At 44.3% G+C, this 27,439-nt stretch overlaps 2 protein-coding genes and 2 long non-coding RNA genes across 22 annotated transcripts in view; 2 read left to right on the forward strand and 2 right to left on the reverse strand.

Annotated features, from left to right (window-relative positions):
- Window positions 1–602: 602 nt before the first annotated feature.
- Window positions 603–12,168, forward strand: LOC127008781 (TRMT1-like protein). 16 transcript variants are annotated; one of them, XR_007761332.1, is made up of 12 exons: window positions 608–890; window positions 2,320–2,474; window positions 2,928–3,057; window positions 3,434–3,570; window positions 4,259–4,471; window positions 5,184–5,374; window positions 5,992–6,164; window positions 6,294–6,576; window positions 6,957–7,678; window positions 7,790–8,355; window positions 8,498–8,548; window positions 8,690–12,168. XR_007761332.1 is itself a non-coding variant. In XM_050881167.1 (9 exons), the coding sequence occupies exons 2-9, from the start codon at window positions 2,368–2,370 to the stop codon at window positions 7,112–7,114; spliced, it is 1,392 nt and encodes a 463-aa protein (XP_050737124.1). In that variant the 5' UTR covers window positions 608–890; window positions 2,320–2,367; the 3' UTR covers window positions 7,115–7,703. The 16 variants fall into 16 exon arrangements, 1 of the variants encoding a protein (XP_050737124.1); XR_007761328.1 differs by adding an exon at window positions 989–1,075 and having other exon boundaries at window positions 603–890; window positions 7,790–12,168; XR_007761327.1 differs by adding an exon at window positions 1,029–1,075 and having other exon boundaries at window positions 604–890; window positions 7,790–12,168.
- LOC127008780 (reticulon-1-like) overlaps window positions 9,916–27,439 on the reverse strand; it is a 54,470-nt gene continuing 36,946 nt past the window's right edge. Inside the window, exons 2-6 of one of the 2 annotated variants that reach the window (XM_050881165.1) lie at window positions 27,335–27,370; window positions 15,787–15,994; window positions 14,879–15,017; window positions 14,376–14,551; window positions 9,916–12,737 (exon numbers count right to left, since the gene is read on the reverse strand). In XM_050881165.1, the coding sequence (XP_050737122.1) occupies window positions 12,692–12,737; window positions 14,376–14,551; window positions 14,879–15,017; window positions 15,787–15,994; window positions 27,335–27,370 (605 nt within the window). In that variant the 3' untranslated portion in view covers window positions 9,916–12,691. The remainder of the gene's footprint in view (window positions 12,738–14,375; window positions 14,552–14,878; window positions 15,018–15,786; window positions 15,995–27,334; window positions 27,371–27,439) is intronic. The other variant, XM_050881166.1, reaches the window with a different exon arrangement.
- Window positions 18,907–20,193, reverse strand: LOC127008783 (uncharacterized). Of its 2 annotated transcripts, none has more exons than XR_007761341.1 (3): window positions 20,058–20,193; window positions 19,832–19,990; window positions 18,907–19,765 (listed from the first exon to the last, which is right to left on the reverse strand). It is a non-coding gene; the product is annotated as an uncharacterized LOC127008783 (long non-coding RNA). The 2 variants fall into 2 exon arrangements; XR_007761340.1 differs by having other exon boundaries at window positions 18,908–19,697.
- On the forward strand, window positions 20,356–21,732 carry LOC127008782 (uncharacterized). 2 transcript variants are annotated; one of them, XR_007761339.1, is made up of 3 exons: window positions 20,356–20,484; window positions 20,798–21,431; window positions 21,584–21,732. It is a non-coding gene; the product is annotated as an uncharacterized LOC127008782 (long non-coding RNA). The 2 variants fall into 2 exon arrangements; XR_007761338.1 differs by lacking the exon at window positions 21,584–21,732 and having other exon boundaries at window positions 20,798–21,215; window positions 21,369–21,519.

Raw genomic sequence — 27,439 nt, forward strand, 5'->3', positions numbered from 1 at the left:
AACTATTAATACATGTGTAGGTAGCACCATATATATGATTCTTTGTCCTTTCTGACGCCCATTATATTAATCCTACAACAAAACAAATGTGTTGTAGGGAGCGAAACATTGAGCTCTTTCCTACTACAGTCAGGATAATAAGAGGAGGGGACAAAATGTGTGAAAGGGGAGAAGTTGGGGCGGGAAGGGAAGGAGAGGAATTGGAAGGGGAAGAAATGTGTGAAAGGGGAGAAGTTGGGGTGGGAAGGAAAGGAAAGGAATTGGGAGGGAAAGAAATGGGAGAAGGGGACAGAAAGTTGGGGAGGGAGGAGAAAGGGGGAATAATTAATTAAAGGAGAGCATTGGGAGGGGAAGAAATGGGAGAAGGGGACAGAAAGTTGAGGAGGGAGGGGAATGGGGGAAGAAGGGAGAACATTGGGAGGGGAAGAAATGGGAGAAGGGGAGAAAAAGTTGGGGAGGGAAAGGGAGGAGGAAAGCAAGAAAAGGGGAAAGCAATATTGAAAACAAGGAGAAAGGGAAAAAGAGTAGAGGAAAGCCCTTGGACCACCATTAACAGGGTCTTGGCGTGGTCTCATGGCCTGACCACTCCCCCAAAACACTGAAGGAGGAAGAAGAATAAGCAGGAAGAATAATAAGAAGGAAGAAAGAGAAAAAGAGTAAAGGGAAGGGTAAGGCACCAGAGCCAAGACCAAGCCCAAAAATCTTGAAGTAAACAAACAAAGCCCTTGGACCACCACTAACAGGGTCTTGGCGTGGTCCCATGGCCTGACCACCACCCCAAAACACTGAAGGAGGAAGAAGACTAAGCAGGGCGCCTCACCTCTGCCTCCCTCAGGACGACAGGGCAGTTGCCACGCCCCTGACACCCTCGCAGGACAACGCCAGGCCAGGTACTCACTTACTTGTTTACTTGTTGGTCTTGCAAGGCAATGGCTCAGAGCAATGGTGATCCAACACTCTCTCCGAGACCACTGTCCCTGTGTTGCAGGTCCACTTGGTCCGGTAATGCATATCTTGCCGTTCTGCAGAGTGACGTGTACCCAGGTATTGGCGGCTCATCAGGAACTGTCCTCAGGTAGGTGTCCAGGCGGGCTGTGAGCTGGTTCACAGAGCAGCTGGTGAGGTCCGGGATTCTTTGCGGCAAGCATTTTAAGTTTTTAGGGCCGTTGTAGAGCAGACTGGCCGAGAGGTGGGTTCTGATGCGTGCCTGTGCTTCCGTTGGTGGGCGTTTCCTCACACACTTGCGACCAGTCCTCTGGTTAAAGACTGGTTGAACTTCACTGCCATCAGAGGGATTGGGTACCCTTTTTTCTATTATCTTCCATGTGTAGATGGAAATGTATCTTTCTCTGCATCTTTGTTGGGAATAAAGTCCTAGTTTTGTGAGCCTCTCCCAATAGGAAAGGCCCCTCATGCCCTTTATTTGCCTCGTGTATGCTCTTTGGACAGACTCAAGGGACTGTATGTCCATTGCCCTCCATTGTCTTCCAAGTAAGTAATTAATTTATGTACAATTCTAGACCGTAAGTTTTGCACGTGCCTGTAATTTCCACAATGAATTATTCTGTTTATGTAATTGTAAGTAATTATTCTTATACATTGTAATATCACCTTTGGGATTAAATCCACACCTTAGTTTATATTAGCAGAACCACAGTGGAAATAAATCTACGGACTTTCTTGTGTCATCCTGGGGAGTGTGCAATGTACCTACACATGTTTAACTCACAAGTAATCAATCAATCAATCCAATACGGGCTAATGCTGAAGAAGGGATACATACCCACCTCTTGGGAATTTAAATGAAACTATCTCTGTAATAAATAATCATCATATTTTGCCCAGAAATAAACAGTCAGTGTCTTGAAATTAGTCTGCATTTTCGTCAGTAATTCCCAGTTGATTAACCCGTCCGCTGCAATTGGCACGGATTTGACTTTCTATGGTATCTAGGTAACATATACTCCCAGGTCTTTCTCTGCCTCTGTGGTGGATAGTGGAGTGTTTCCCATGTGGTATTGGTGTGCTGGATATCCCTTCACTGGTAGCCTGGTAACATTTACTCTCAGGTCTTTTTCCGCCTCTGTGGTGGATAGTGGAGTGTTTCCCATATGGTTTTGGTACGCTGGATATCCCCTCCCAAGGTGCAGGACTACATTTTTCCTCATCGAATTGTAGCAGCCACTTTTTGTTCCACTCCTGTAACTTGGTGATGTCTTCTTGTAGGAAATCTGTAGTCAAGGGGTTATATAAGAAACAAGATATCAGTGATGTAACCAGTCTGTACCATTAACTGAGGTGCGTGTTGTGCTCTGGCAGGTGTGCTGAGGTGTGTGGCCGGGCGGGCTGCAGCATCTACCAGTAAGCATGAGTGATGAGGTGGAGGAGAATGGCATCAGGATCAACATTCAGGGCACTTGCCACGCCCCCAAGAAGAATGAGGTCATGTATAACTCGGAGATGCTCGTCAACAGGTGAGGAAATGCATAATAAACCACAGAAAATCATAGAATAAAAAAGCCATTAAATTTATGTATACAGCCTTGGCACACATGATTTCTATAGGTAAGGAGGTGAGGATTCGCATGGGTAAACTACAGTATTATTACCTTACTGTGTTTTTAGAGGGCAGAGACAAGCTTGTATATCCCGTTTATTTTCTATGGATAATACTGTACTTTTTTGTGGCATTGAGACATTTTTTTCTTTTGTGACCTAAATTTGTGACCTAGATTAACTATAGTCGTTTTACCTAATCATGTATTTACAGGACACAGACAAGCTTGTATATCCTGTTTTAATTTCTATGGATAATACTGTACTTTTTTGTGGCATTGAGACATTCCCTCTTGCATTTTCTTGTGACCTAGGCTCCCTGACCTCACCTCCTCTTTTTAATAATAGTGTCTGTGTGTGTGTGTCGGCAGGTCGCTGGTGCTGTGTGCTCTGATGGCGTTCAAGGAGTCTGGCCTGTGTACCAACGCCCAAGTGAGGTGTCTTGATGCCCTCGGAGCCACTGGTGTCTCTGGCCTCACCTGGGCGAGGCATCTTCCAGAGGTGAGTGACCCTGGGCCAGTAATCTAGTGTTTGCAATTTGTTAACTCATCAGGTGTTGTTTTGTCCACCTTTTCTGTTATTCTTCTTACTCTAACATCTGTTTTATCATCCGTATCCTTGTCTGCCGCCGTTGATGTCAGTTTTTTATTTTCCCTTGATCCCCTTTCATGGTCTTTCTCCATAATAGTTGTAATAATACTAGTATGAATTCAGGTTTAAAAAGGAGATTTCTGAACGCACACCCTAGCATGATGAAGGCAATTATTATACCAAAAGGCACACCACTTGATGATAAATTTCCTCAGCTAAAAATCTTGGATTCACTGATGAATGTCTCAGGCGGTTTATTTACGAGGGTGACGGTACTGTTTGCCAGGTTGCCGTGACCATCAACGACCAGCTACCAGCGGCCAAGGAGAGGATCACCGCCAACGCCGCCACTAACAAGCTGGACGTCACCGTCACCACCGAGGACGTCAGTGTCTTGCTCCTCCAGCGACCCTTCGACTTTGTGTGAGTGCCTCGTGTTGTAGAGAGGAAGGTGGTAGTAGCAATTATACTACTTCTACTACAATTATACTCTAACTCCTACTACTACTACTACTACTACTGCTACTACCATATATCTAGTTCAAATATATAACCTTAGAAAGAATTGACATACATAGTATATAGAAAGAGTAATATTGATAGTAATAAATGACGGCTGGCTATGTCTCTCTCTCTCTCTCGCTCTCTCTCTCCAGTGCAACACAACCGACTCCTTTCAAAACAAGCTCAACCGACACTTCCTTCAACTTAACATTTAATATAGTAGAAATGCAAAGTCTTGGTGCCATTTGATTAACATAATTTCACTTCGGTTTAACCCGGTAGCAGCAACGGACCAAATTTGTGGCTTTACCGTGTAGCGTAGCAGCAACGGGCCAAATTTGTGCCATGATTTAACCCCCCCAAAATAGATGATACATAATCTGATCACAAATACTTTGATACATATTATGAAATGGTTTGTGTGAGGGGTGATTTTTTCGCATTTTTCTCGCTTGGGGGGACCATTAAGAAACATGATCCCCACTGCTACCGGGTTAAGGACAGATCATCTAGTCTGGATCATAGAGTCTGTGCGGTCTGAATCTCTATGTAAATCTCTAATAGTGACAATAATACTAAGCGACAGATGGCTGTACCCTTACACTAGGTTCCTGGACTGCTATGGGTCATCGGTTCACTACCTGGATGCAGCCTTTCGCAATGCCCCCAAGCACAGCGTCCTTGCCATCACCTCCACAGACGACGCGGCGCTGTACGGCAAGGCGGCGGACGTCACTCTGAGAAACTATGGCGGCTACATGGTGAAGACGTCCTATGTGAAAGAGCTGGCCGCCAGGCTTGTCTTGGGCAGCGTGGTGAGGTAGGCGGCTGTTTTTGTTGTTATTGTTCTTATTTGTGTTTTATTATGAGTTAATACATGCTGATATACGTGACTGGTAAGTGTGATGGCTGCCCAATGAATCAATAAGCCTCTACAAACAATAAATAATGAGAAAAAATAAAGAATCGGATTGAAAACATCATGTCGTTCCTCTTTTTCTTGCTTAACCCGTCTGTTGCGATTGGCACAGATTTCGCCTTCACTGGTAGCCTGGTAACATATACTCCCAGGTCTTTCTCAGCTTCTGTGGTGGATAGTGAAGTGTTTCCCATGTGGTGTTGGTATGCTGGAGATCCCCTCCCAAGGTTCAGGACTTTACATTTTTCTTCATTGAATTGTAGGAGCCACTTTTTGATCCATTCCTGTAGCTTGGTGATGTCTTCTTGTACGTAGGAAATCCACAGTCAAGGGATTAATAGATAGCCAGAGAGTGCCTTCTATAAGCTTCTGTTATGGGCTTAGTATTAAACATAAGGATGCAAGCAGAGTGGTGAAGCCTTAGCAGAATTTCTCCCCCTGTCCGGCAGTGCTATGCAGAGGCGAATGAGGGAGCTGGGAGAGGCTGTGTCCACTTTTTGTTCCATTCCTGTAGCTTGGTGAGGTCTACTTGTAGGAAATCCGCAGTTAAGTGGTTGATGGAATGTCTTTTGTGTCTTCTCTCTCACCCGACCCTATTCCCCCTCGCCCCCAGAGCTGCCGCTAAGAGCAACAAGGGCGTGGAGGTCCTCTGCTGCATTGCCCTCAAGAGCTTCATCACGGTAATGGTCAGGGTGCTCAGGGGTCCAACGGCAGCCAATCGGTGCGTCAGAAAGATCCGTCGCGTCATCCACTGCTGTGTCTGCGAGGACCGAGCGTTCTATCCCGAAACTGTGTACCCCATAGGTGAGTGTCTGGTTTAGGGTCATTTTTTCTAACTATATGGTAGCTGAAACTGTGTACCCTATAGGTAAGTGTCTTGCTTAGGGTCTGTTTTTCCTTTGTTTTTCTCCATTTCCTCCTTTTTTAAATTATTTGGTAGCCAAAACAGTTGACCCCAAAGGTGAGTGTTTTGTTTAGGGTGTTTTTCCCCTCTCTTTCTTTTTTAAACTGTATGGTAGCTGGAAGTGTCATTATTATCATTAGGTTAGCCTGCCAATGGCACCCTCTTTTTTAAACTACATGGCAGTTCAAAGTCTTATATTATCATTATTACCCTCAATAACTCCTGCCATCATTTCCGTCTCACACACACAGAGGAGCCGTACTCTACTCTCATACGACTACAGTAGTACGCTGTCAGTGGCACTCTCTATATGGCAGATCAAAGTCTCATATTATTATTATTACCCTCTAAAACTCCTGCCGTCATTTCTGTCTCACATACAGAGGAGCCGTACTCTGCTCTCCAATGACTACAGTAGTACGCTGTCAGTGGCACACTCTATATGTCAGATCAAAGTCTCATATTATTATTATTACCCTCTATAACTCCTGCCGTCATTTCCGTCTCACACGCACAGAGGAGCCGTACTCTCTGCTCTCGTGTGACTGCCGCAGTAAGCTAGGCACCAGGCTGTCGGTGGAGCTTGGGCCTGTGTGGTGTGATGAGATATTTGACGCCAGCTTCTGCCAGTCCATGCTGACCCAAGCCACCAACCTGCAGCTCCCACACAAAGTGATCACCCTCCTCCAGGTAATACCCGAGGAACAGCGCTTTGGGCTTAGCGTATTGTAGAAGGGAGAGCTTGTAGTGTAGGTAGAAATGATATCAATGGAACTTGTGTGTGTGTGACTAGCCTAACAATTATGCATATTCACACAGACGATAGTGAATGAAGCGAAGTGCAAGGAGGAACTGGGAGCGGATAACACAGAAACTGAGGGCAAGGAGAACACAGTGAGTGGAGTAGCGGAAGACAAGCCTGCACGAGTGGAGGAAGAGGAGGAGGACGAGGAGGAGGAGGAGGAAAGGGAGGAGGAGGTGGAGGACGAGGAAGAGGAGGAGGATGACGGACAGAGGTTGCCCAAGAGAGCCAGGAGAGACTACGACGCGGTGTTGAGGTCGCCGGCGTTCTATTTCAACCTTCATCGGCATTCACCCAAAGGTTAGTGTCGTTAGTTTTTCATTTTTTGCTTCAAGGGAAAAAAAAAAAGCAAACAATAATGAAAAAAAAAAACTATAAAAAGGGTTAAGAGGAGTGGCCAACAGAGGTCAATTTCAGGAGAAGTGACCTGCTACGCTATACTACTACTATTACTACTACTACTACTACTACTACTACTACTACTACTACTACCACCACTACAACCACGTCTATTACTGCTACAACTAACCTAACTGTGTCAATTTCAGGAGAGGTGACCTGCTATGCTACTACTACTACTACTACTACTACTACTACTACTACTACTACCACCACCACTACAACCACCTCTATTACTGCTATTACTAACCTAACTGTGTCAATTTCCGTCTCTTCTACAGGGCATGACCTCGGCAAGATCAAGCGTGTCGTCGACTACCTCCGCCGGGCTCACCACAAAGCCAGCCGCACGCATTTCGACCCTGAGGCCATCCGCACCGACTGTACCCTCCAGGAGTTCACGCGACTTCTGCTCAAGTTCTCCAAGGCACAGAATTAGTGAGTGTTGGTTAGGGGAAGCAGGATGGTTGAGGATGAATTGACTTATTTGATTTTATAAGATTTTGGAAGAAGGAAGGAGACTAACTTGGTGGGGATAGGAAAGGAAGTTTGGGAGCACAAGATGAAGTTACTAAGGAGACAAGAACAGACATATTTGATTTATTAGCTTCTCATCATCCCTCTCTCCCTTGCCAAAAGACATGTCGAGTGTAGTGTTTTTGAATAGTTACTTTCCATGGTCATGTCATTTTAATTTAGGTCCATTTCTCTCCTCTACTGAAGATTACGAGCTCAAGGAAATGTGAAATGCAGTGTTTTTTCAATATTTGCTTTCCCAGGTCATGTATCTCTTGCAGTCTTTACATTTAGGTCCATTTATCTCCTCTACTGAAGATTACGAGCTCAAGGAAATGTGAAATGCAGTGTTTTTTTCAATATTTGCTTTCCCAGGTCATGTATCTCTTGCAATCTTTACATTTAGGTCCATTTATCTCCTCTACTGAAGATTACGAGCTCAAGGAAATGCAAAATGTAGCGTTTTTTTCAATATTTGCTTTCCCAGGTCATGTGTCTCTTGCAATCTTTACATTTAGGTCCATTTCTCTCCTCTATTGAAGATTACGAGCTCAAGGAAATGCGAAATGTAGCGTTTTTTCAATATTTGCTTTCCCAGGTCATGTGTCTCTTGCCATGTATATAATTTAGGTCCATTTCTCTCCTCTGTTGAAGATTATGAGCTCAAGGAAATGCCAAGTGTTGCGTTTTTTCATTATTTGCTTTTGAAGGGTCACGTATCTCTTGCCATCTTGTTAATTTTGCTTAATTTCTTTCCTTTATTGAAGAGTATGAGCTGAAATGACTGTCAAGTGTAGTGTTTTTTTGTATTTATGAGGCTTATGATTGTGTTACATGTGTCCTATCGTCCCTTTGATTTCGCTCTTCATTTCTCTTCTTCGCCGTAAAGAAAATGAACCAAAAGGAATGCTGAAGGAAGCGTGTTTTCAATGTTTACTTTCCGAGGCTTATGATTGTGTGTTACATATCTCCTGTCATCTGTTGAGGAGTGGTTAGTTGCATCTTTTGTCGTACTGTTTCATCCTTGGTCCTGTCTTCCTTACTGTAAAAAAAAGGCGTAAGGAGTGCCCAAAAGTGTCATACAAGTACCTCCTCTGTTTTCTTGCTAGAGGGCATTCATTCATTGTTTTCTGGACATATTTTTCTTCCCTAGTTGCATCTTAAGTCATATTTTGTCTTCCTTACCGTAAAAGAAAGGCTGAAGGAGTGCCCAAAGGTGTCATACAAGTACCTCCTCTGTTTTCTTGCTAGAGGGCATTCATTCATTGTTTTCTGGATGTATTTTTCTTCCCTAGTTGCATCTTAGTCATATTTTGTCTTCCTTACTGTAAAAGAAGGGCTGAAGGAGTGCCCAAAGGTGTCATACAAGTACCTCCTGTGTTTTCTTGCTAGGGAACATTCATTCATTGTTTTCTGGACATATTTTTCTTCCCTAGTTGCATCTTAGTCATATTTTGTCTTCCTTACTGTAAAAGAAAGGCTTAAGGAGTGCCCAAAGGCGTCATACAAGTACCTCCTTTGTTTTCTTGTTAGGAGGCATTCATTGTGTTTCTTCCCTTGGTTGTCTCTACCATTAAGAAAGACAAAAGAAATACCCCAAGTAGAGTTTTTCCAGTACCAGCTTTCCAAGACACACCCATATTCTCAGATGTTTTAGCTCTCAACTAATGGGAAACATATGCTAGGCTTGTAAAACTACCCATGGAAACACCCACACAACGTCTATGAAAGTTGTACCAAATGTGGGTGTGTCAGCCCCTAAATGTTTGAGGATATCGGCCTAAGTCATTCAAGTATCTCGTATTTTCTTTGGGTCATCAATGTTGCATCCTTTTTTCTGTTATTTCATCAGTCATTCTTTGCTATTAACTCTTAGACGGCGGTGGAACTACATATAGACTGTCCAAAACTGAGTCAGTTTTGTTTGGCAGAAATATAACACTTCCAGATTGTGGTAGAAGCTATATATAGACGATAGTTAAAACGTTTATTATGTGGTGTAACTATATTTATGCTACGGTCCTAGGGTCGGCAGTGACTATACATAGACCATTCATTTTTGGGGAGCTACTCTTCAAATATTGCCGCCGTCTAAGGGTTAAGAAAATGTCTCAAGGAGTGTCATAAGTTACATTTTCAAGACACCAGCTTCTGGATTTCACATCAAACTGTTAGTATTTCCTCTGAGGCAACGTCGAGGTTATGAATCATTCTCTGTTTATTTATGATGTATGTAAAGAAAAGAATTTTTGTATACATGTACTGCTCATTAGTACACTTAGAGTAAGGATATTTTTGTGAATAAAAAATTACAAACTGAAACACTGTGATCTTGTTTCATTGTAGCTTTAGTAATTAGTAGTAATATAGTAATCTAGTAAGTGGAACTGTGTGTCAGAGAAAGAGAAGAGAGGGAAAAATATAAAATTAGTTAGGATACAAGTAGTTAGGATATGTTAAGGATAGTACACAGAGAAGAGGTAAAGAATTGAATGGGAAACTTAATCAATTCTGACCAAAGAAAGATTTTCTGCATAACAATGGCTGTTATACATGACTGCCAAGTGTGGTGGCTGCCAAGTGGATCTGTAAGCCTCTAGAAACGCACCGAGGATCATGGGTTGCGGATGACAGAGTACTGGATGCCCGGTTCAAGGCTTTTGGTGGTTCATGCTAGGCCGAGTCCCTCCCACATTGCAGTCTTGCCAGAAAAAAATAGGTGTCTTAAATCATTGACGTTTTATTTGGTAGTACAGCAGATTTTTACTGTTTTTTTTTTGTTTGTTTGTGACAGTAATGTTATGCAATATGAAAGAACACTTAAGGTATTTAGAAAACAGTCTTGACGTATTTTTTTGTAAGCTTTTATATGTATTTTTTTTTAGACCCATTTCCCAGATATAAATAAAGAATTACTGTTTTTGCATCTCAACAACGATGAAGCCAGCACAGCACAGTATGTAGTATAAGTTTTATCGACTCAAAGGTGGGCGTCAACACAATCACGAAACTCAGGTCGGCGTCGTCAAGGGACTCACTATGTCAACACAACCGAAGTGGATGTACTGGTTACGAACGGTTCACTGGAGAGTTGTTGGGTGAGTGCAGTGACCAGTCTGTACACACACACACGTCAACCACTCCACTTAGTACTCGCTTCAGGATGCAAAATGCCGCTCGGAAATACTGAGGGTAATCTTATGAGTAGAAATCCCTTATTATCACCTCAAGACAAAATGCTACTCAGAAATACTTAACCGACGTGTGAAAATGAACTGGTTTGCTTGCGGATTATTGGTAAGGGGAAGGGAGGGTCTGTTAACTAGAATATCTAAGGGCTATTATTATTATTATTCTCACTTCAAGACAAAATATTGCCCGGAAAAACTTAAAACTGAGGTGTGAAAATAAATTGGATTATTGATAAGGGAAAGGGATGGTCTGTTAACTAGAATATCCAAGGGTTCCAAGGTAGTCTTATGGGTAGGAATCCCTCTTTACCTTCTTCTGTTATTATTATTAGTGAGATCCATGAAAGGGCATCAAGGGAAAATTAGAAAAAAACAGCTAATGAGTTAAATTAGCCACTGTTGATAATATCATTAGAATATATCCATTATCAGTGCTGCCTCTTGTAATAACTGTGTCATAACCCTGAGCCACTATCAGTCAGAGCATCAGGTGTGTATGAGTATGTTTGTTCACTCTCATCTCTAGGCAAGTGAGAAGGTTACATCCATTGGTTTCGATATCCATTAACACTATAGTCTTTTATCGTCAATCTCATACAATACTGTCAAAATAAAGATTGATATAAGCTTACTTTACTTTGTCAATGGTTCGTTCTCACACGTCAGCTCGAATTTTAAGCCTTACCATCAAAATAAAGATTGATAAGGTTTCTGTATTTCGGTAACAGTTCATTCTAACACGTCGGTTCAATATCAGAGAATTTCTTCTGTTTATTTGAGTTTATCCGAGTACTGAGTGGAATGGTTAGTGCGTGTGGGGACCGGCTAGCACACCTGACGTACGGTGAAGTCCGGGTAGTAGTGCGAAATACATCATAAGCTTTGCGTTACCAGTGACGGCAAGCAAAATGCACTGATTATCTATGAACCAACCCACGTCTCTCAAGCTACAGATGAATAAACACCCATCAAAATATATATACGTACGTTTTCCATACATACATTTACAGGAGATTGATGAATAAGTCCATAAAAATCAAAAGAAGCTATTTGCATATCATTTATAAAAGTGTCCGTGAGTACAACACTTGAGAAGAAAAAGGAACCAATTCTACAGTCAAAGAGTTTTCCGAGGTGAGTAAAAATAATAAGGACAGATCGTAGAAGACTTGACAACTGGCAATCAGATCTCTCACACACAAACTAGTCGGCGGCTTTCTACATGAACCCGAAAACAGCCATTATGAAGCTTGGTATTAGAACAGGGTGTGGGTGAACTGAAAAACACAATATCCTTGGTACACTTCTCACAGTTCTAATATTCAAAATCAAAGGGAAATCATTATCATTATCCTACAGAGAACAGTAATGCAGTGACTATACAGTGGAGTAAATCATCTCTTGGTTGGTCGGCTGGCCCCACGATATCCTTGAGGGCAGCCTCCGCAACACCACCACCACCACCACCTCACACACCAGATCATACCTCACATACGCTACTCACGCCAAACCCATTAATCCCTCAAGACAAGCAAGCAATAGTGAGAATCTGATTATAGTGACAATGCAGGACCTCACGCCATCATCATCTTGCTCTAGCACTAATAACATCATCAGCTGGGAGTCCTGCATCAATGACTTGCCTGTGTCTTACCCCATTCAGTGACTTGCTGGTGAAATGATTATAGAGACAAGGCAAAGGATCACTCACTGAGCATTACCTTCCCATAGCACTAGTTACATCGCCAGCTGAAGGTGCCTGTACACACACACACACACACACACATACATTGCCCAGGTGGTAGTCTGCTGCTCTCCCTTCATACACAAGTAACCTGTCATCATCTAGTAAGTCCTCCCTTGTGGGTTGCTGCTGGGTTCTTCCATAATTCTAAAATAGACTAATACACACTTGTTTATTTAAAAGATATGAGATATAATGAAACATCAGCTAGATAACAAGTATTGACAATAGTACTATCAAAACATTTAATAATGGCATTGTTACCAGACACACACATTCCCCAGCGTGATATACAGTGAAGGGAGGGAGGGGAGGGGGAGGGAAGGGGAGGTAAGGTGCACACACATTTCGCCACGGTGACGCAAGGTCAGGTCGACTTCCCGGCAGCAGGCAGGCAGGCAGGGTCAGGTCAGGTCACACTTTTCACACTGTTATAGTACACGGATGTCACGAGTTGTTGGTGCGGACGCCAGAGAATGAAAGCTCCGGCAGTCGATGTAGCATACGACACAGATGCACACGCAGGATATCACACGATGACGCTTCTTCCTCACCTCACGCTACCTTACTGGGACTTCTCCTTGTTGCCGATGGGGAGGGCGGCCTTCACCCTGAAAATGGCAAAGCGGCGAGGCTTGAAGTACGTCCAGGGGCGAGCATGCGGCCTTACAGCTAGCGGAAATGTGGGTCTGGTGTGAGCATTGGTTGGTCCTGTGTTGAAAGTTGTTCCTGTGTTGTGTTGATCCTACGTAAAAGTCAATCTTCGTATACTGAGAGTGTAAGCGTGCAGCCTCCCAGTTAGCGGAAATGGCAGTCTTGATTTAGTATTGGTTAGTCTTGTGTGAAAAAATTATCCTGTGTTGTGCTGAGCTTATGTAAAAGTCATTCTCGTCTTAATTTCGCCCTTAGGTAAAAGTCAATCTTTGTATACTGATAGTGTAAGCGTGCAGCCTCCCAGTTAGCGGAAATGGCAGTCTCGATTTAATATTGGTTGATCTTGTGTGAAAAAATAATCCCGTGCTGTAGTGAGCTTGTGTAAAAGTCATTCCTGTGTTAATTTTGATCTTACGTAAAAGTCGATCTTCGTAAAAAGACTGATAGTGTAAGCGTGCAGCCTCCCAGTTAGCAGAAATGGCAGTCTCGATTTAGTATTGGTTAGTCTTGTGTGAAAATATGGTCCTGTGCGGTGGTGAGCTTGTGTAAAATTCATTCCTGTGTTAATTTTGCCCTTACGTAAAAATCAATCTTCATATAAAGACTGATAGTGTAAGCGTGCAGCCTCCTAGTTACCGTAAATGGCAGTCTCATGTTAGTATTGGTTGGTCTTGTGTGAAAAAATAATCCTGTGCTGTGGTGAGCTTGTGTAAAATTCATTCCTGTGTTAATTCTGACCTTACATAAAAGTCAATCTTCATATAAAGACTGATAGTGTAAGCGTGCAGCCTCCCAGTTAGCGGAAATGGCAGACTTGATTTAGTATTGCTTAGTCTTGTGTGAAAAAATTATCCTGTGCTGTGGTGAACTTGTGTAAAAGTCATTCCTGTGTTAACTCTGATCTTACATAAAAGTCAATCTTCGTATACTGAGAGGGTAAGCGTGCAGCCTCCCAGTTAGCGGAAATGGCAGACTTGATTTAGTATTGGTTGGTCTTGTGTGAAAAAATGATCCTGTGTTCTGCTGAGCTTGTATAAAAGTCATTCCTGTGTTAATTTTGCCCTTACGTAAGTCAATCTTCATATAAAGACTGATAGTGTAAGCGTGCAGCCTCCTAGTTAGTGGAAATGGCAGTCTTGATTTAGTATTGGTTGGTCTTGTGTGAAAAAATGATCCTGTGTTGTGCTGAGCTTGTGTAAAAATCATTCCTGTGTTAATTTTGATCTTACGTAAAAGTTGATCTTCGTATAAGGACTGATAGTGTAAGCGTGCAGCCTCCCAGTTAGTGGAAATGGCAGTCTCATGTTAGTAATGGTTGGTCCTGTGTTGAAAGTTCATCCTGTGCTTTGCTAATCTTGTGTAAAAGTCATTCCTGTGTTAATTTTGATCTTACGTAAAAGTCGTTCTTGTGCAAAAAATTTAATCTTGTGTAAAAGTTGCTCTTGTTCAAAAGGCAATCTTGTGTATGAGAATCAACCCCATAAGCCAATGATATAGTTGACTTAGGAGGAACAAGATGGGGGGGGGAGAGTACATCAACACATCAAAAGAAACTGAAAAACTAAGAAATACGAACATCAACAAGAGTCACTTACTTGGACATAACATCGTTGACCTGTGTGCGAACAAGGCCGACGTACTGGTCAATCTGTGCCTGGTTCTGCTCGTACACCTTGGGCAGCGAGAACAGCGCCACCACAGCCAGGATGACCAGAGTGAGGCCGTTGAACCAGGAGCCAAGGTACGTCAGACACCACAGCAGGCAGCCAAACTGAGGAAGATGGACCATACTTAGCAAGACTACACACACACACACACAATAGTATTACACATGAGGAAAGGAGGTGAAGAGGAGGCTTAATAGCTTTGTATTAACTTATTAGTGGATTGGACAAATTGGATAGAAGCGATCTGGTTGTGACAGAGGGCAATAGGGGGCTGAGAGGACACAGTAAGTCTTGCTAACGTCACAAGATCCTACCGTGTCCATTTCACCAAGCAGATTTCAGATAGGCAGACAGATAGCAATGTAAAGTCACCTCAGGATAACTCGTAAAGACCAACATATGTTCTGAGGTTGCCAAACAGAAAGATTCACCTTGACAGAGTCCACGAGGTCCTCCACAAGGAAGAGCCGCTTGAGTTCCGAGACGGTGGAGTTGATCTGCTTCACGATGACGTCTGTGGCCTCGTGAACCTTGTCCGCTGGCAGGTTGGTGTCCTTCTCCAGGATGCCCCTGAAACACACACACACACACACACATGTAAGTCTTTGTTTATAAGAGATATGGACGGAGAATACAGAGTGATGTAAACAGAGAAAATGGACTGAAAGGATATAGAAGAGAACTGAAAAAAAGGCAATTGAAAAAGGACTGAAAAGAATATAGAAAGAAACTAAAAAAGATAACAGAAAAAGAACTGAACAAAATAGAGAAAATAAAACTGAAAATAACATGAAAAAAAGGAGCTGAAAAATTATATAGAGAAAAAGAACTAAAAATTAAGATGGAAAAAGAAGTGAAAATTATAAAAAAAACATAGAAAAGAATTGAAAAGGTACAGAAAAAAATATGTAGAACTTAAAGCAGGAAAAAAATAAATTAAAAAGATAGAAATGTGACTTACGTGAACAAGTAAAGAATAACTGCAAATGTGACTGACTTAACTACTGCAAATGTGACTGACTTAACTACTGCAAATGTGACTGACTTAACTACTGCAAATGTGACTGACTTAACTACTGCAAATGTGACAACTAATAAAGAACAGCTGCAAATGTGACTTAGCTAATAAAGAACAGCTGCAAATGTGACTTAGCTAATAAAGAACAGCTGCAAATGTGACTTAGCTAATAAAGAACAGCTGCAAATGTGACTTAGCTAATAAAGAACAGCTGCAAATGTGACTTAGCTAATAAAGAACAGCTGCAAATGTGACTTAGCTAATAAAGACCAGCTGGAAATGTGACTTAGCTAATAAAAAACAGCTGCAAATGTGACTTACTTGAAGGGGTGTCCATCCTGGGACTTCTGGACAGCTTGCATGATGTTCTTGTAGACCCTGAAGGTGATGGTGCCGGAGAGGATGGCCAGGGAGGTGTAGGAGACCACGGAGATGAGGGAGAGGTAGGCCAGGGACAGCAGGATGACCATCAGGCCCCCGAAAACCACCCCGGTCTTCTTCACATCGCGCCAGTAGATCAGGTCAACCACTGCAAAGAAAGATCGGGTCATTAGTCAGAGGATCGCGTCATTATGCAGAGGGTCAAGTCATTCAGTACGTTAGCCACTGCAAGGAAACTATATCAGGTCATTATTCGGTAGATCAGGTCAACCATTGTAAAGGACGGAGATTGGGTCATTTTTCAGCATATCGGGTCATTCATTCAGAACACTGGGTCATTATTTACAACGTTAGATACTGCAAGGAAACCAGATCAGGTCCTTGTACAGTAGATCAAGGGAAGGAATCAAACATCAGACAAAGCACTGGACAACATATGAGAGTATTGAAGAGGAGAGAGAGAGGACGAAAAAAATAAAATAAAATCATGTATTGTCACTCTTTGAATCTTTATCACCTGTTATGCTGTGTTGATAAAAAAAATATATACATACATACATATATCTTAATTACGGTATCTATCTATCTATCTATCTATCTATCTATCTATCTATCTATCGAGAGAGAGAGAGAGAGAGAGAGAGAGAGAGAGAGAGAGAGAGAGAGAATGTAGTTCCAAATCAGCCCCAATTCTGCATGATGATCCTATGCCTTCTACTTTCTAATCTGATCCTCCTCTGACACAACCCAGCATTCTCTCTCTCTCTCTCTCTCTCTCTCTCTCTCTCTTATACCTTTACCCTTTCAGATTCATGAGGTCCGTGCTGTCGGGTGCTAGGATAATATCAATTCACACACACACACACACACACATATACACACACGTCTTGCATATGGTTGTGTCTCCCCTCAAAAGTATGCTCATAAATATAATAAAAATATAATCAAAATATAATAAAAATAATAATAAAAATGTAAATAATAAAAGTGAATCAGTAAAATATTTGGAGAAACTGTAGTATATAATATTTGCAAGCACTGAGCACACACACACACACACACAGACACACACACACACTCACACACACACACACACACACACACACACACCACCCATATTGTCCCCATTCAGTCCCTCTCCCCAATCCCATGACCCTTTTAACACGTTCTTTTCATTTCATTATAAACACTTTCCAACACACAAACAATCACATTTTTTTTCCTTCAATAAACTCTATCACAAGCACCCCCACCACACACCTGGACCTCTACTAATGTCCTCTGGCTCTGGGCTCTGTTTCCCGGTCCTCTGTTTCTTCCCCATGGCTCTAAGCGCAACACGACAGCCGGAATGCTTCGACTAAGGCAGCGAGATAAGGGGCGCGAGGGGACGGAAGACACAGCTGGTGGATGCGCTGGTGGTGGCGGTAGTGCTGGTGGTGGTGGTGGTCGCGGCGGTGAATGGTAAGCAGGTGAGAGTGAAGAGTGAAGCTGTGTTGCCAAGTCATCGATAAAGTTACCCCACATCAAGAACAGGTCCGTAAGGTTTTAGTAATATATGGAGCATTATTACCCCGAAACCCGCACGTGCTGGCTATGGTGAAATGGTACTGCGTATAAATGAGTCTTTTAAATGCAGGATATAAGAAGTCATAGATAAGTTACCCCATGTCAAGAACAGGTCCGTAAGGTTTTAATAAATGGAGCAATACCCCGGGGCCTGCAAAACCCGCACGTGCTGGCTATGGTTAACTGGTACTGCGTATAAATGAGTCTTTTAAATGAAGAATATAAGAAGTCATAGATAAGTTACCCCATGTCAAGAACAGGTCCGTAAGGTCTTAATATATAGGGCATTATTACCCCCGAGACCTGTAAAACCGCACGTGCTGGTTATGATACGGCGTCTAAATGAGCCTTTTAAATGAATGATATACGAAGTCATGGATAAAGTTACACCAAGGATAAAGTTACCCATGTCAAATACAAGTCCATAAAGTTTTAATATGTGGATCATTATTACCCCGCGACCTGCAAAGCTCGCACGTGCTGGCTATGGTACTGCGTCTAAATAAGCCTTTTAAATGCAAGATACGGGCTACCATATGTGCGTCCTTGTGGTGCAGAGATTAGCATGCCTATATACGAATCCGCAACCCTGGGTTCAATTCCCGGCCCAGTCAGTAAGCACTTTCGGGTTGGTTGATTAATGGGTACCTGGAGAAACCTGGGAAAGGACCTATACCATAAAACATCAATTACTTTACGAGCGGCATGACGGAAAAAAAAAAAAATAGCCCAATCCCATAACCAAACCGCGTCTTCCTAAAATTTCCCGCAAGACCTCGAAAGGGAAAAGGCCTGTTGTGGGTGGGTGTGGGGGCGTAGGGGGGAAACAGCGACTCTGGCAACCTTGCATTGAGGTATACAAACCGGTCACTGCCACGAGTAGGCGCCCCACCCAGCCCGACCTCCACGCTGGAACCCACTCTCTCCCTCGCGCTCCACGTAACGCCTGGGAGCCACGCGTGCGACATGACAGGGAGAAGAGAGGAAGAAGGGGGAAGGGCAGAGAGAGAAAGAAGGCAGCCATTTAGCAGGAAAGTAGCGATAGGAGATATCTAACAAGGAATTGAATAAAGAAACAGAAGCAGATAAAAGAGATAAAAGGAAGCAGGGAAGAGGAAAAAGGAGAAGACGACGACGGATAGTTAGCAAGAAAGTAGCGATAATAGATAGATAGACAGATAGATAGATAGATAGATAGATAGAGAGAGAGAGAGAGAGAGAGAGAGAGAGAGAGAGAGAGAGAGAGAGAGAGAGAGAGAGAGAGAGAGAGAGAGAGAGAGAGAGAGAAAGTTACTGAAGTACTAAAATAGCTAAGATTTCTTATTCACCGCATTGCCCAAACTAGGATTATATGTAAGTCGTCTCTCTCTCTCTCTCTCTCTCTCTCTCTCTCTCTCTCTCTCTCTCTCTCCCTTCATTTCCTCTTCTTTCTCCTTTCTTTCACACTCCCAGAACGAGAGAGAGAGAGAGAGAGAGAGAGAGAGAGAGAGAGAGAGAGAGAGAGTTGGCAAGGCTTAAGAATGCGTCTGACAAGCTAGGCAAGACTTTGGGAATCAGACTACAAGAAACATCTGCTATTATACATATTATCTAACGTTAGTACGACCAGGGACCGTATTTCTAATTATTTCACACACACACACACACACACACACACACACACACACACACACACACACACACACACACACACATATGATAAGGCTTTCGTAGAGGTTGCTGTGTCAGTATTTCCATTGGTAGTTTTAATGACCTAGTAAGTCTGAGGTCAGATTAGGCGTGGAAATGCTGACAAATGGCCGACCTAAGTGACCCAGGAATTGTAGTGTCAGGGCTGAGTCAGACCAGAGGGGTCACATTCTTGAACATTTCGGCGCCCGAGCTCACATATTTGACAAGGCTTTCGTAGTAGCTTTGCGCATTTTCAGTGGTTTAATGACCCTGGTGGTAGTGTGACCCTTCCTCTGTACCATGACTCTCAAGAAACGCTCATTGGAACCCGACTGATCTACTTTTTGGCCTTTGGAAATAGTTGATGTGAAAGGAGGGAGTGTCTTAGAATATGAAACTATGGCCTTTGTGAAAACAGGATTGAGTACACTGTTATTACTACAAGCACAGGACCAGGCGGAGAGATGGGATTAGAACTTTCACCGGGGCAGGATGGAGTACACTAACATGACGCAGAGAACCAGGTGGAGAGATGGAATTAGAACCTTCACCGGGGCAGGATGGAGTACACTAACATGACGCAGAGAACCAGGTGGAGATGGGATTAGAACCTTCACCGGGGCAGGATGGAACACACTAACATGACGCAGAGAACCAGGTGGAGAGATGGAATTAGAACCTTCACCGGGGCAGGATGGAACACACTAACATGACGCAGAGAACCAGGTGGAGATGGCATTAGAACCTTCACCGGGGCAGGATGGAGTACACTAACATGACGCAGAGAACCAGGTGGAGATGGGATTAGAACCTTCACCGGGGCAGGATGGAGTACACTAACATGACGCAGAGAACCAGGTGGAGAGATGGAATTAGAACCTTCACCGGGGCAGGATGGAGTACACTAACATGACGCAGATAACTAGGTGGAGAGATGGGATTAGAACCTTCACCGGGGCAGGATGGAACACCTAACATTGGACATTTAAGTTAAAGAAAAATAAACGGGAGAAATGTCCATTGTTCATCTTGCAGTATAACTAACAATGACAGATGATGATAATGACGATTTAGCGCATAGTGAAGGCGAATTCTACTGTAGCCTTCTCTTAGGGGGTTTTGACTCTCCTCGTAACAGCTGTTCTTAAGACTATAGCGGCTCAAGACGTGGAGAAGTCAGTGACCGTGTGAAGTCTTGAACCCGCTGACAGATGGCATCCAAGCCTTCTCCAGCAGGTAATGAGACCACTGAACGCATCTTACAGAATTGACAGTGACAGCGCGCCCCATTGCCAAGAATAACGTAAGAGAAGGAGGAGGAGGTTGTAGTAAGTAGTAACAGTAACCACGATGAACAACTGACTATACACAGCCAAACCACGGTGCTACGCTAAGGAGGTTCCGTTTTCTGAGCAAGGGAGAAGTAGCGGCTTTTGGAGGAGGTTTAAGTAAGTATAGTAACAGTATACGGGAGGGAAGTGTAAGGGAGATTGGAGGAACAGAGGAACGACGGGGGAGAGAGGAGGGAAGAAAGGGCGGGAGTGTATGGGGTGTAAGGTAAGGGAAGTGTGAGGGAGTTGGGGAGACGAAGAAACGACAGGGGTAGGAACATGGGAAGAGGAGGAAGAAAGGAGAAAAGGACGGGATACCTATAGGAGCAACAAGGATGAACAACTGACTATACAGAGCCAAGCCACGGTCCTACACTAAGGTTCCGTTTTGAGCAAGGCAGAAGTAGCGCTTATGGAAGAGGTTTTAATAAGCAGTAACAGAAGGAGTAACCAGGATGAACAACTGACTATACAGAGCCAAGCCACGGTGCTACGCTAAGGAAGTCCCGTTTTGAGCAAGGCAGAAGTAGCGGCTTATGATGGCTCGCCAGGTGGAATGTCTGGTTGGGTGGCGGGGCGGCGACGCGAGCCAGCACACATTATGCTTTATATGTGTGAGTGTGGCCCAAGGCTCTAGGCACAAAGACCTGGCACGGAATCCTCCACTCTGTTGCTTACCGGCGCTGCGTTAGTACACGTTAGCCACCAGGTCTTGCTAATACTAGGCACTACATAAAGCCTTCGAGATATAAGGAAACAATGATATAAGGAGATTCCACGGCCACCACCTCAAGTTGGGTAATACGTAACCTCTGCTACGGGGGTTTCTGCCTTATAGTTAAAATAGGAGTGCTTTCTGAGGTCATTCAAGGCGTGTCACTACTGTTCAAGGGTCTGGTTGGCATTTCCCTAAACTCCTTTCCTGATTCCACTGTCGCCACCTCAAGTTAGCTAATACGTAACCTCTGCTACGGGGGTTTCTGCCTTATAGTTAAAATAGGAGTGCTTTCTGAGGTCATTCAAGGCGTGTCACTACTGTTCAAGGGGCTGGTTGGCATTTCCCTAAACTCGTTTCCTGATCCCACTGTCGCCACCTCAAGTTAGCTAATATGTAACCACTCCAGCGGGATTTGTGCCTTTTAGTTCCGATATGAGCGTTTTCTGAGGTCATTCAAGGGGTGTCACTACTGTTCAAGGGTCTGGTTGGCATTTCCCTAAACTCCTTTCCTGATTCCACTGTCGCCACCTCAAGTAATCCAATATCTAACATCTGCTACGGGGATTTTTACATTTCAGTTTCAAGATAAGACCTTTTTGAGGCCAACCAAGGCGTGTCACTACTGTTCAAGGGTCTGGCTGGCATTTCCCTCGACTCCTTTCCTGATTCCATTGTCGCCACCTCAAGTAATCCAATATCTAACATCTGCTACGGGGATTTTTACATTTCAGTTTCAAGATAAGACCTTTCTGAGGCCATCCAAGGCGTGTCACTACTGTTCAAGGGTCTGGTTGGCATTTCCCTAAACTCCTTTCCTGATTCCACTGTCGCCACCTCAAGTAATCCAATATCTAACATCTGCTACGGGGATTTTTACATTTCAGTTTCAAGATAAGACCTTTCTGAGGCCATCCAAGGCGTGTCACTACTGTTCAAGGGTCTGGCTGGCATTTCCCTCGACTCCTTTCCTGATTCCACTGTCGCCACCTCAAGTAATCCAATATCTAACATCTGCTACGGGGATTTTTACATTTCAGTTTCAAGATAAGACCTTTCTGAGGCCATCCAAGGCGTGTCACTACTGTTCAAGGGTCTGGCTGGCATTTCCCCGACTCCTTTCCTGATTCCACTGTCGCCACCTCAAGTAATCCAATATCTAACATCTGCTACGGGGATTTTTACATTTAAGTTTCAAGATAAGACCTTTCTGAGGCCATCCAAGGCGTGTCACTACTGTTCAAGGGTCTGGCTGGCATTTCCCCGATTCCTTTCCTGATTTCACTGCCGCGTGTACCTCCCTGGCTGGCGGGTTGCCTTGAGTTACTCGCGTCACCTCCCAAACCGTGCCGGATGTGGCCACTGCACCGGGACGCCCCAAGAGCCCACAGACGTATGTATTCTCAGACGCTTCAGGCCCTCACGAGAGCTATTTCCAAACGCCACAAAGGAGTCTAGTCGGGTTCTCGTGAGTGCTTTTCACGATCACGGTGTAGAAGCCTTGTCAAACTGTCCCCATGGAGATACTTGAAACGGCCTCTACGAATGCCTTATCATATGTGAGTGTGGAGGTCCCGTGATAGTGATGTGATGAGGGTGGTGGTGGTGGTGGTGGTACTTATTGCTATGGTGGTGGTGGTGGTGGTGGTACTTTTAGAACTATGGTGATGAAGATGATCGTGGTGGTGGTGGTGGTGAGGACGCGAATAGCCACACACACACACACACACACACACACACACACACACACACACACACACACACACACACACACACACACACACGAATGAAAGCCGGCAGTCCCTACACACACACACACACACACACACACACACACACACACATACACACACACACACACACAAGACCTATGCTTGGCTTCAGCTCGGTCGGTTCCTTGAGATCAAATCGTCCAACGGGCTCACAATTCTCTGGCGGGTGTACTTCAGGACGAGAATAGACACAAACACACACACACACACACACACACACACACACACACAAAAGTACTGGACACATTTTCACCCCACTACGTCACCCACGAAGCCGGCGGGCGTGAACCAGACCTATGGGTGCCACTGACTGTATTTCGAGTACCCGGGTTTGAGGGTCACGGTTTTGGGTTTCACGGGGCCACTACTCACTCATGGCGGTGTCCGAGGGGAGAGCCCAACGTAGGAAATCGGTGAGGAGGGACCCGGACTCAGCCGGCGGCGAGGGAAGGAGGGAGAGCGGAAGACCGTGCCCGCCGTAAGCCAGAACTGGTGGTGTGCCAAGCGCTGCCCAGGCTATAGTCAGGCTGCCCGGGGTAACACAGCGCTATATTTACCTGACGACTCCCAAGCTAGCTGCCTCACTCCCCTATGCTCAACGCCCACCACCTGCCTCCCTTCCCTCACCCTCCCTTCCTCCTCTGGCACTGGTTGGCACTCCCGCGAACACCTGTCTTGAATGTACACCTTCCTCATGCTGTATACCTGTCTGCCTCCTCCTCCTCCTTTCCCTTACCCTCCCTTCCTCCTCCTCCTCCTCCTCCTCCCTTCCTCCTCTGGCACTGGTTGGCACTCCCGCGAACACCTGTCTTGAATGTACACCTTCCTCATGCTGTATACCTGTCTCTGCCTCCTCCTCCTTCTTTCCCTTACCCTCCCTTCCTCCTCCTCCTCCTCCTCCTCCTCCCTTCCTCCTCTGGCACTGGTTGGCACTCCTGCGAACACCTGTCTTGAATGTACACCTTCCTCATGCTGTATACCTGTCTCTGCCTCCTCCTCCTTCTTTCCCTTACCCTCCCTTCCCCACCTCCTCCTCCTCCTCCTCTTCCTCGTTCTTTCCCTTACCCTCCCTTCCTCGCCTCCTCCTCTGGCACTGGTTGGCACTCCTGAGAACACCTGTCTTGAATGTACACCTTCCTAATGTATATACCTGTCTCTGCCTCCTCCTCCTCCTCCTCCTCTTCCTACTCTTCTTTCCCTTTCGTTCAATTCTTGTTTTTTTTTTCTTTATTTTTCTTCCTCCTCCTCCTCCATCATACCTAGCTAAAGCTGACACCTGCCTCCTCCTCCTCCTCCTCCTCCTCTTCTTTCCCTTTCGTTCACTTCTTGTTTTTTTTCTTTATTTTTCTTCCTCCTCCTCCATCATACCTGGCTAAAGCTGACACCTGCCTCCTCCTCCTCCTCCTCCCTTTTTTCTTCCTATCTTCATCCCTCATCTCATCAGCTGCTCACCCATGCAACCTCCTCCTCTTTTTTCCTTCCTTTTCTCACCCACCCTCCTCCTCCTCCTCCTCCTCCTCCTCCTCCTCCTCTTCCTTTCCCTTTTTCCTTCTCTTCTCTTTTCCTCTGATTTCTGCAGCTGCCCGCCAATGCACCTCCTCTTCTTCATTCCTCCTCCTCCTCCTCCTCCTCTTCCTTCTCCTGCATCATCGACCACAGTAAATCGATATATTCAAACATAACTGCATAATGATAAGTCCTGCCTCCGGTTTAAGCCGCTGCTGATAAAAAGGCAACGTTGATAATATGAAAACTATAGGCCTGTTCCGCTACGCCTCTCCTCTATGCATTCCAGCAGGCCTATGGTATCTGTCCTCCGTCCAATCAAGTAAGTTAAAAATAAGAAAACTATAGGCCTGTTCCGCTACGCCTCTCCTCTATGCAGTCCAGCAGGCCTATGGTAACTGTCCTTCGTCCAATCTAGTAAGTTAAAAATAAGAAAACTATAGGCCTGTTCCGCTATGCCTGTTCTTTATGCAGTCTAGTAGGCCTATGGTAACTGTCCTCTGTCCAATCTAGTAAGTTAAAAATAAGAAACCTTTAGGCCTGTTCCGCTACGTAAGTCCTCTATGCAGTCTAGTAGGCCTATGGTAACTCCTCTGTCTAGTCTCGTAAGTTTAAAATAAGAAACCTTTAGGCCTGTTCCGCTACGTCTGTCCTCTATGCAGTCTAGTAGGCCTATGGTAACTGTCCTCTATCAGTCTAGTAAGTTTAAAATAAGAAACCTTTAGGCCTGTTCCGCTACGTCTGTTCCCTTTTCAGTCTCCAGTTAACTACACGAAGAACAGTATATTAAATCATTGTTACCAAGACTCCACCATAATACCTGCCAATTGCCTCCTTTCAGTTAGCTAATTGCCGGTTCTAAAGCATTGTTGCCATGTCTAATCCGCCGTGAGACCTTCCCCTCGCCTTGCTTCGTTAGCCAAGATAAAGAAAGTTAAGGATAATATAGGAATGGTTCATGCGTTTGTTTTCTTAGCTTTAGTTATGAAATTCGTAAGGTTTTCACTGCGTATTTTCAGGTTGCCTTTGCGAATTTTTATGTAAGCGTTTTCTCTGTAAATATCCGCCTTCTCTTGCAAATTTAAGGGTTCTCTTCGTAGGATATTTTTGTACTCTGCAAATTCTGGCTGAAATGAAAGGGTAACACACACACACACACACACACACACACTTTAACTTTTTCGGGCGGGGGCTGTGTGTGTGTGTGTGTGTGTGTGTGTGTGTGTGTGTGTGTGTGCAGCGTTCTCAGTCTGCGATCAATACACTCTCCTTTCTCTCTCTCTCTCTCTCTCTCTCTCTCTCTCTCTCTCTCTCTCTCAGCCACACCCCATACCCTAACCTCACCCATTCTCTCTCTCTCTCTCTCTCTCTCTCTCTCTCTCTCTCTCTCTCTCTCTCTCTCTCTCTCTCTCTCTCTCTCTCTGCCACTCATTCCATCTTTACTTCTTCAATCTTCCTTCTTCTCCTCCTTTTTCTTCTCCTCCTCCTCCTCCTCCTCCTCTTCCTTCTTTTTCTCCTCCTCCTCCTCCTCTTACTCCTCTTTAACAATCCTCTTATGCCTATACGGTAACCCTCTTGACCTAATTCTCTTTCTCCTTTTCACCTTCTTCTTCTTCTATTAATCATCTTCCTTCTCCACCTTTTCTAATTCCTTATTTTCCTCTCTCTCTCTCTCTCTCTCTCTCTCTCTCTCTCTCTCTCTCTCTCTCTCTCTCTCTCTCTCTCTCTCTCTCTCTCTCTCTCTCTCTCTCTCTCTCTCCCGTAACATAGTCAAAACATTAAAAATACCATAAAAAACATCAACAAAAACAACACAAACAACATTTCTTTATAAGGGAAGGAAAAACAATGGTACTAAAACCCACAAAAAGACAAAATAACATCAAAAACATTCAATAAAAGGTATTCAAATGCATTCTAAAAGGTTTCAATGCATTCTAACACGATACACTGCACAGCAATAGGATCAGCATACTATAAGGGTTTAAAATGCATCTGGAGGTTCACGGGTACAGAAAGGAATCGGATCCTCCTCCTTCAGTCTTGGGAGAAATATAGACCCCAAGGGATGCAGGTTTGGAAGGGCAGATGATGAGGGGTTTAAAGGTTTCAGGGAGAAAGAGAGAAGTATTCTATACCATTTATACTTGTGTTAAAGGGATTGGATCTCACGTTGGGAGTTGATTCTACATGAAGATTAGATACTTGTGATGGGAGAGTAGTAGTAGTAGTAGTAGTAGTAGTAGTAGTAGTAGTAGTAGCAGTAGTAGTAGTAGCAGTAGTAGTAATATTAGCCTTCACACAAGTATAAACAGCACACACACGCTCTCTACGATCCTGTACAAAGCATTCAAACCCTGTACAGATTGGCATTCACTGGGGAGACGATGCAGATAACAGCAAAGCGAATCAGACTCCAAGGAAGCGGTTTAAATGGGCAATCACTGGAGTTCAATGGAGATTCAAGGAAGATAAAGAGCATTAGACCCGTATTCTAAGGCATTTCGAGGCTTACACACGGAGAGGTTGTTGCGGGTTCTTCCATGGGCAGTTTTATGAACCTAGTGATAGTTTGACAAGGCTGTATACCCACACTTAATAAGGCTTTCGTAGAGGTAGTTGTGGGTACCTTCATGGGCAGTTTTATGAACCTAGTGATAGTTTGACAAGGCTGTATACCCACACTTAATAAGGCTTTCGTAGAGGTAGTTGTGGGTACCTTCATGGGCAGTTTTATGAGCCTAGTGATAGTTTGACAAGGCTGTACAAGGCTTCCGAGAACTCATGAGAACCCGAGTAACCTCCTCTACGGCCTTGGGAAATTGCAAGAGCCGAAATCAACTCAGAATACGGGCCATTAGACTCCAAATCAGAGGTGTCCAAGGGAAATCAGGGATGGATAAGGGAGGTAAAGAACGCCTTACCTCTTGGATCCAGCTGGGCGGGGTTGAACCAGGCCCCTGTAGTGATTGCGTGCGAGAGGAAAGAAAGACCACAAGTTAAACAGCAGGTCAGCATTATGAAAACCA

This window comes from Eriocheir sinensis, chromosome 38, assembly GCF_024679095.1.
Source record: "Eriocheir sinensis breed Jianghai 21 chromosome 38, ASM2467909v1, whole genome shotgun sequence".
Classification (NCBI taxonomy): domain Eukaryota; kingdom Metazoa; phylum Arthropoda; class Malacostraca; order Decapoda; family Varunidae; genus Eriocheir; species Eriocheir sinensis.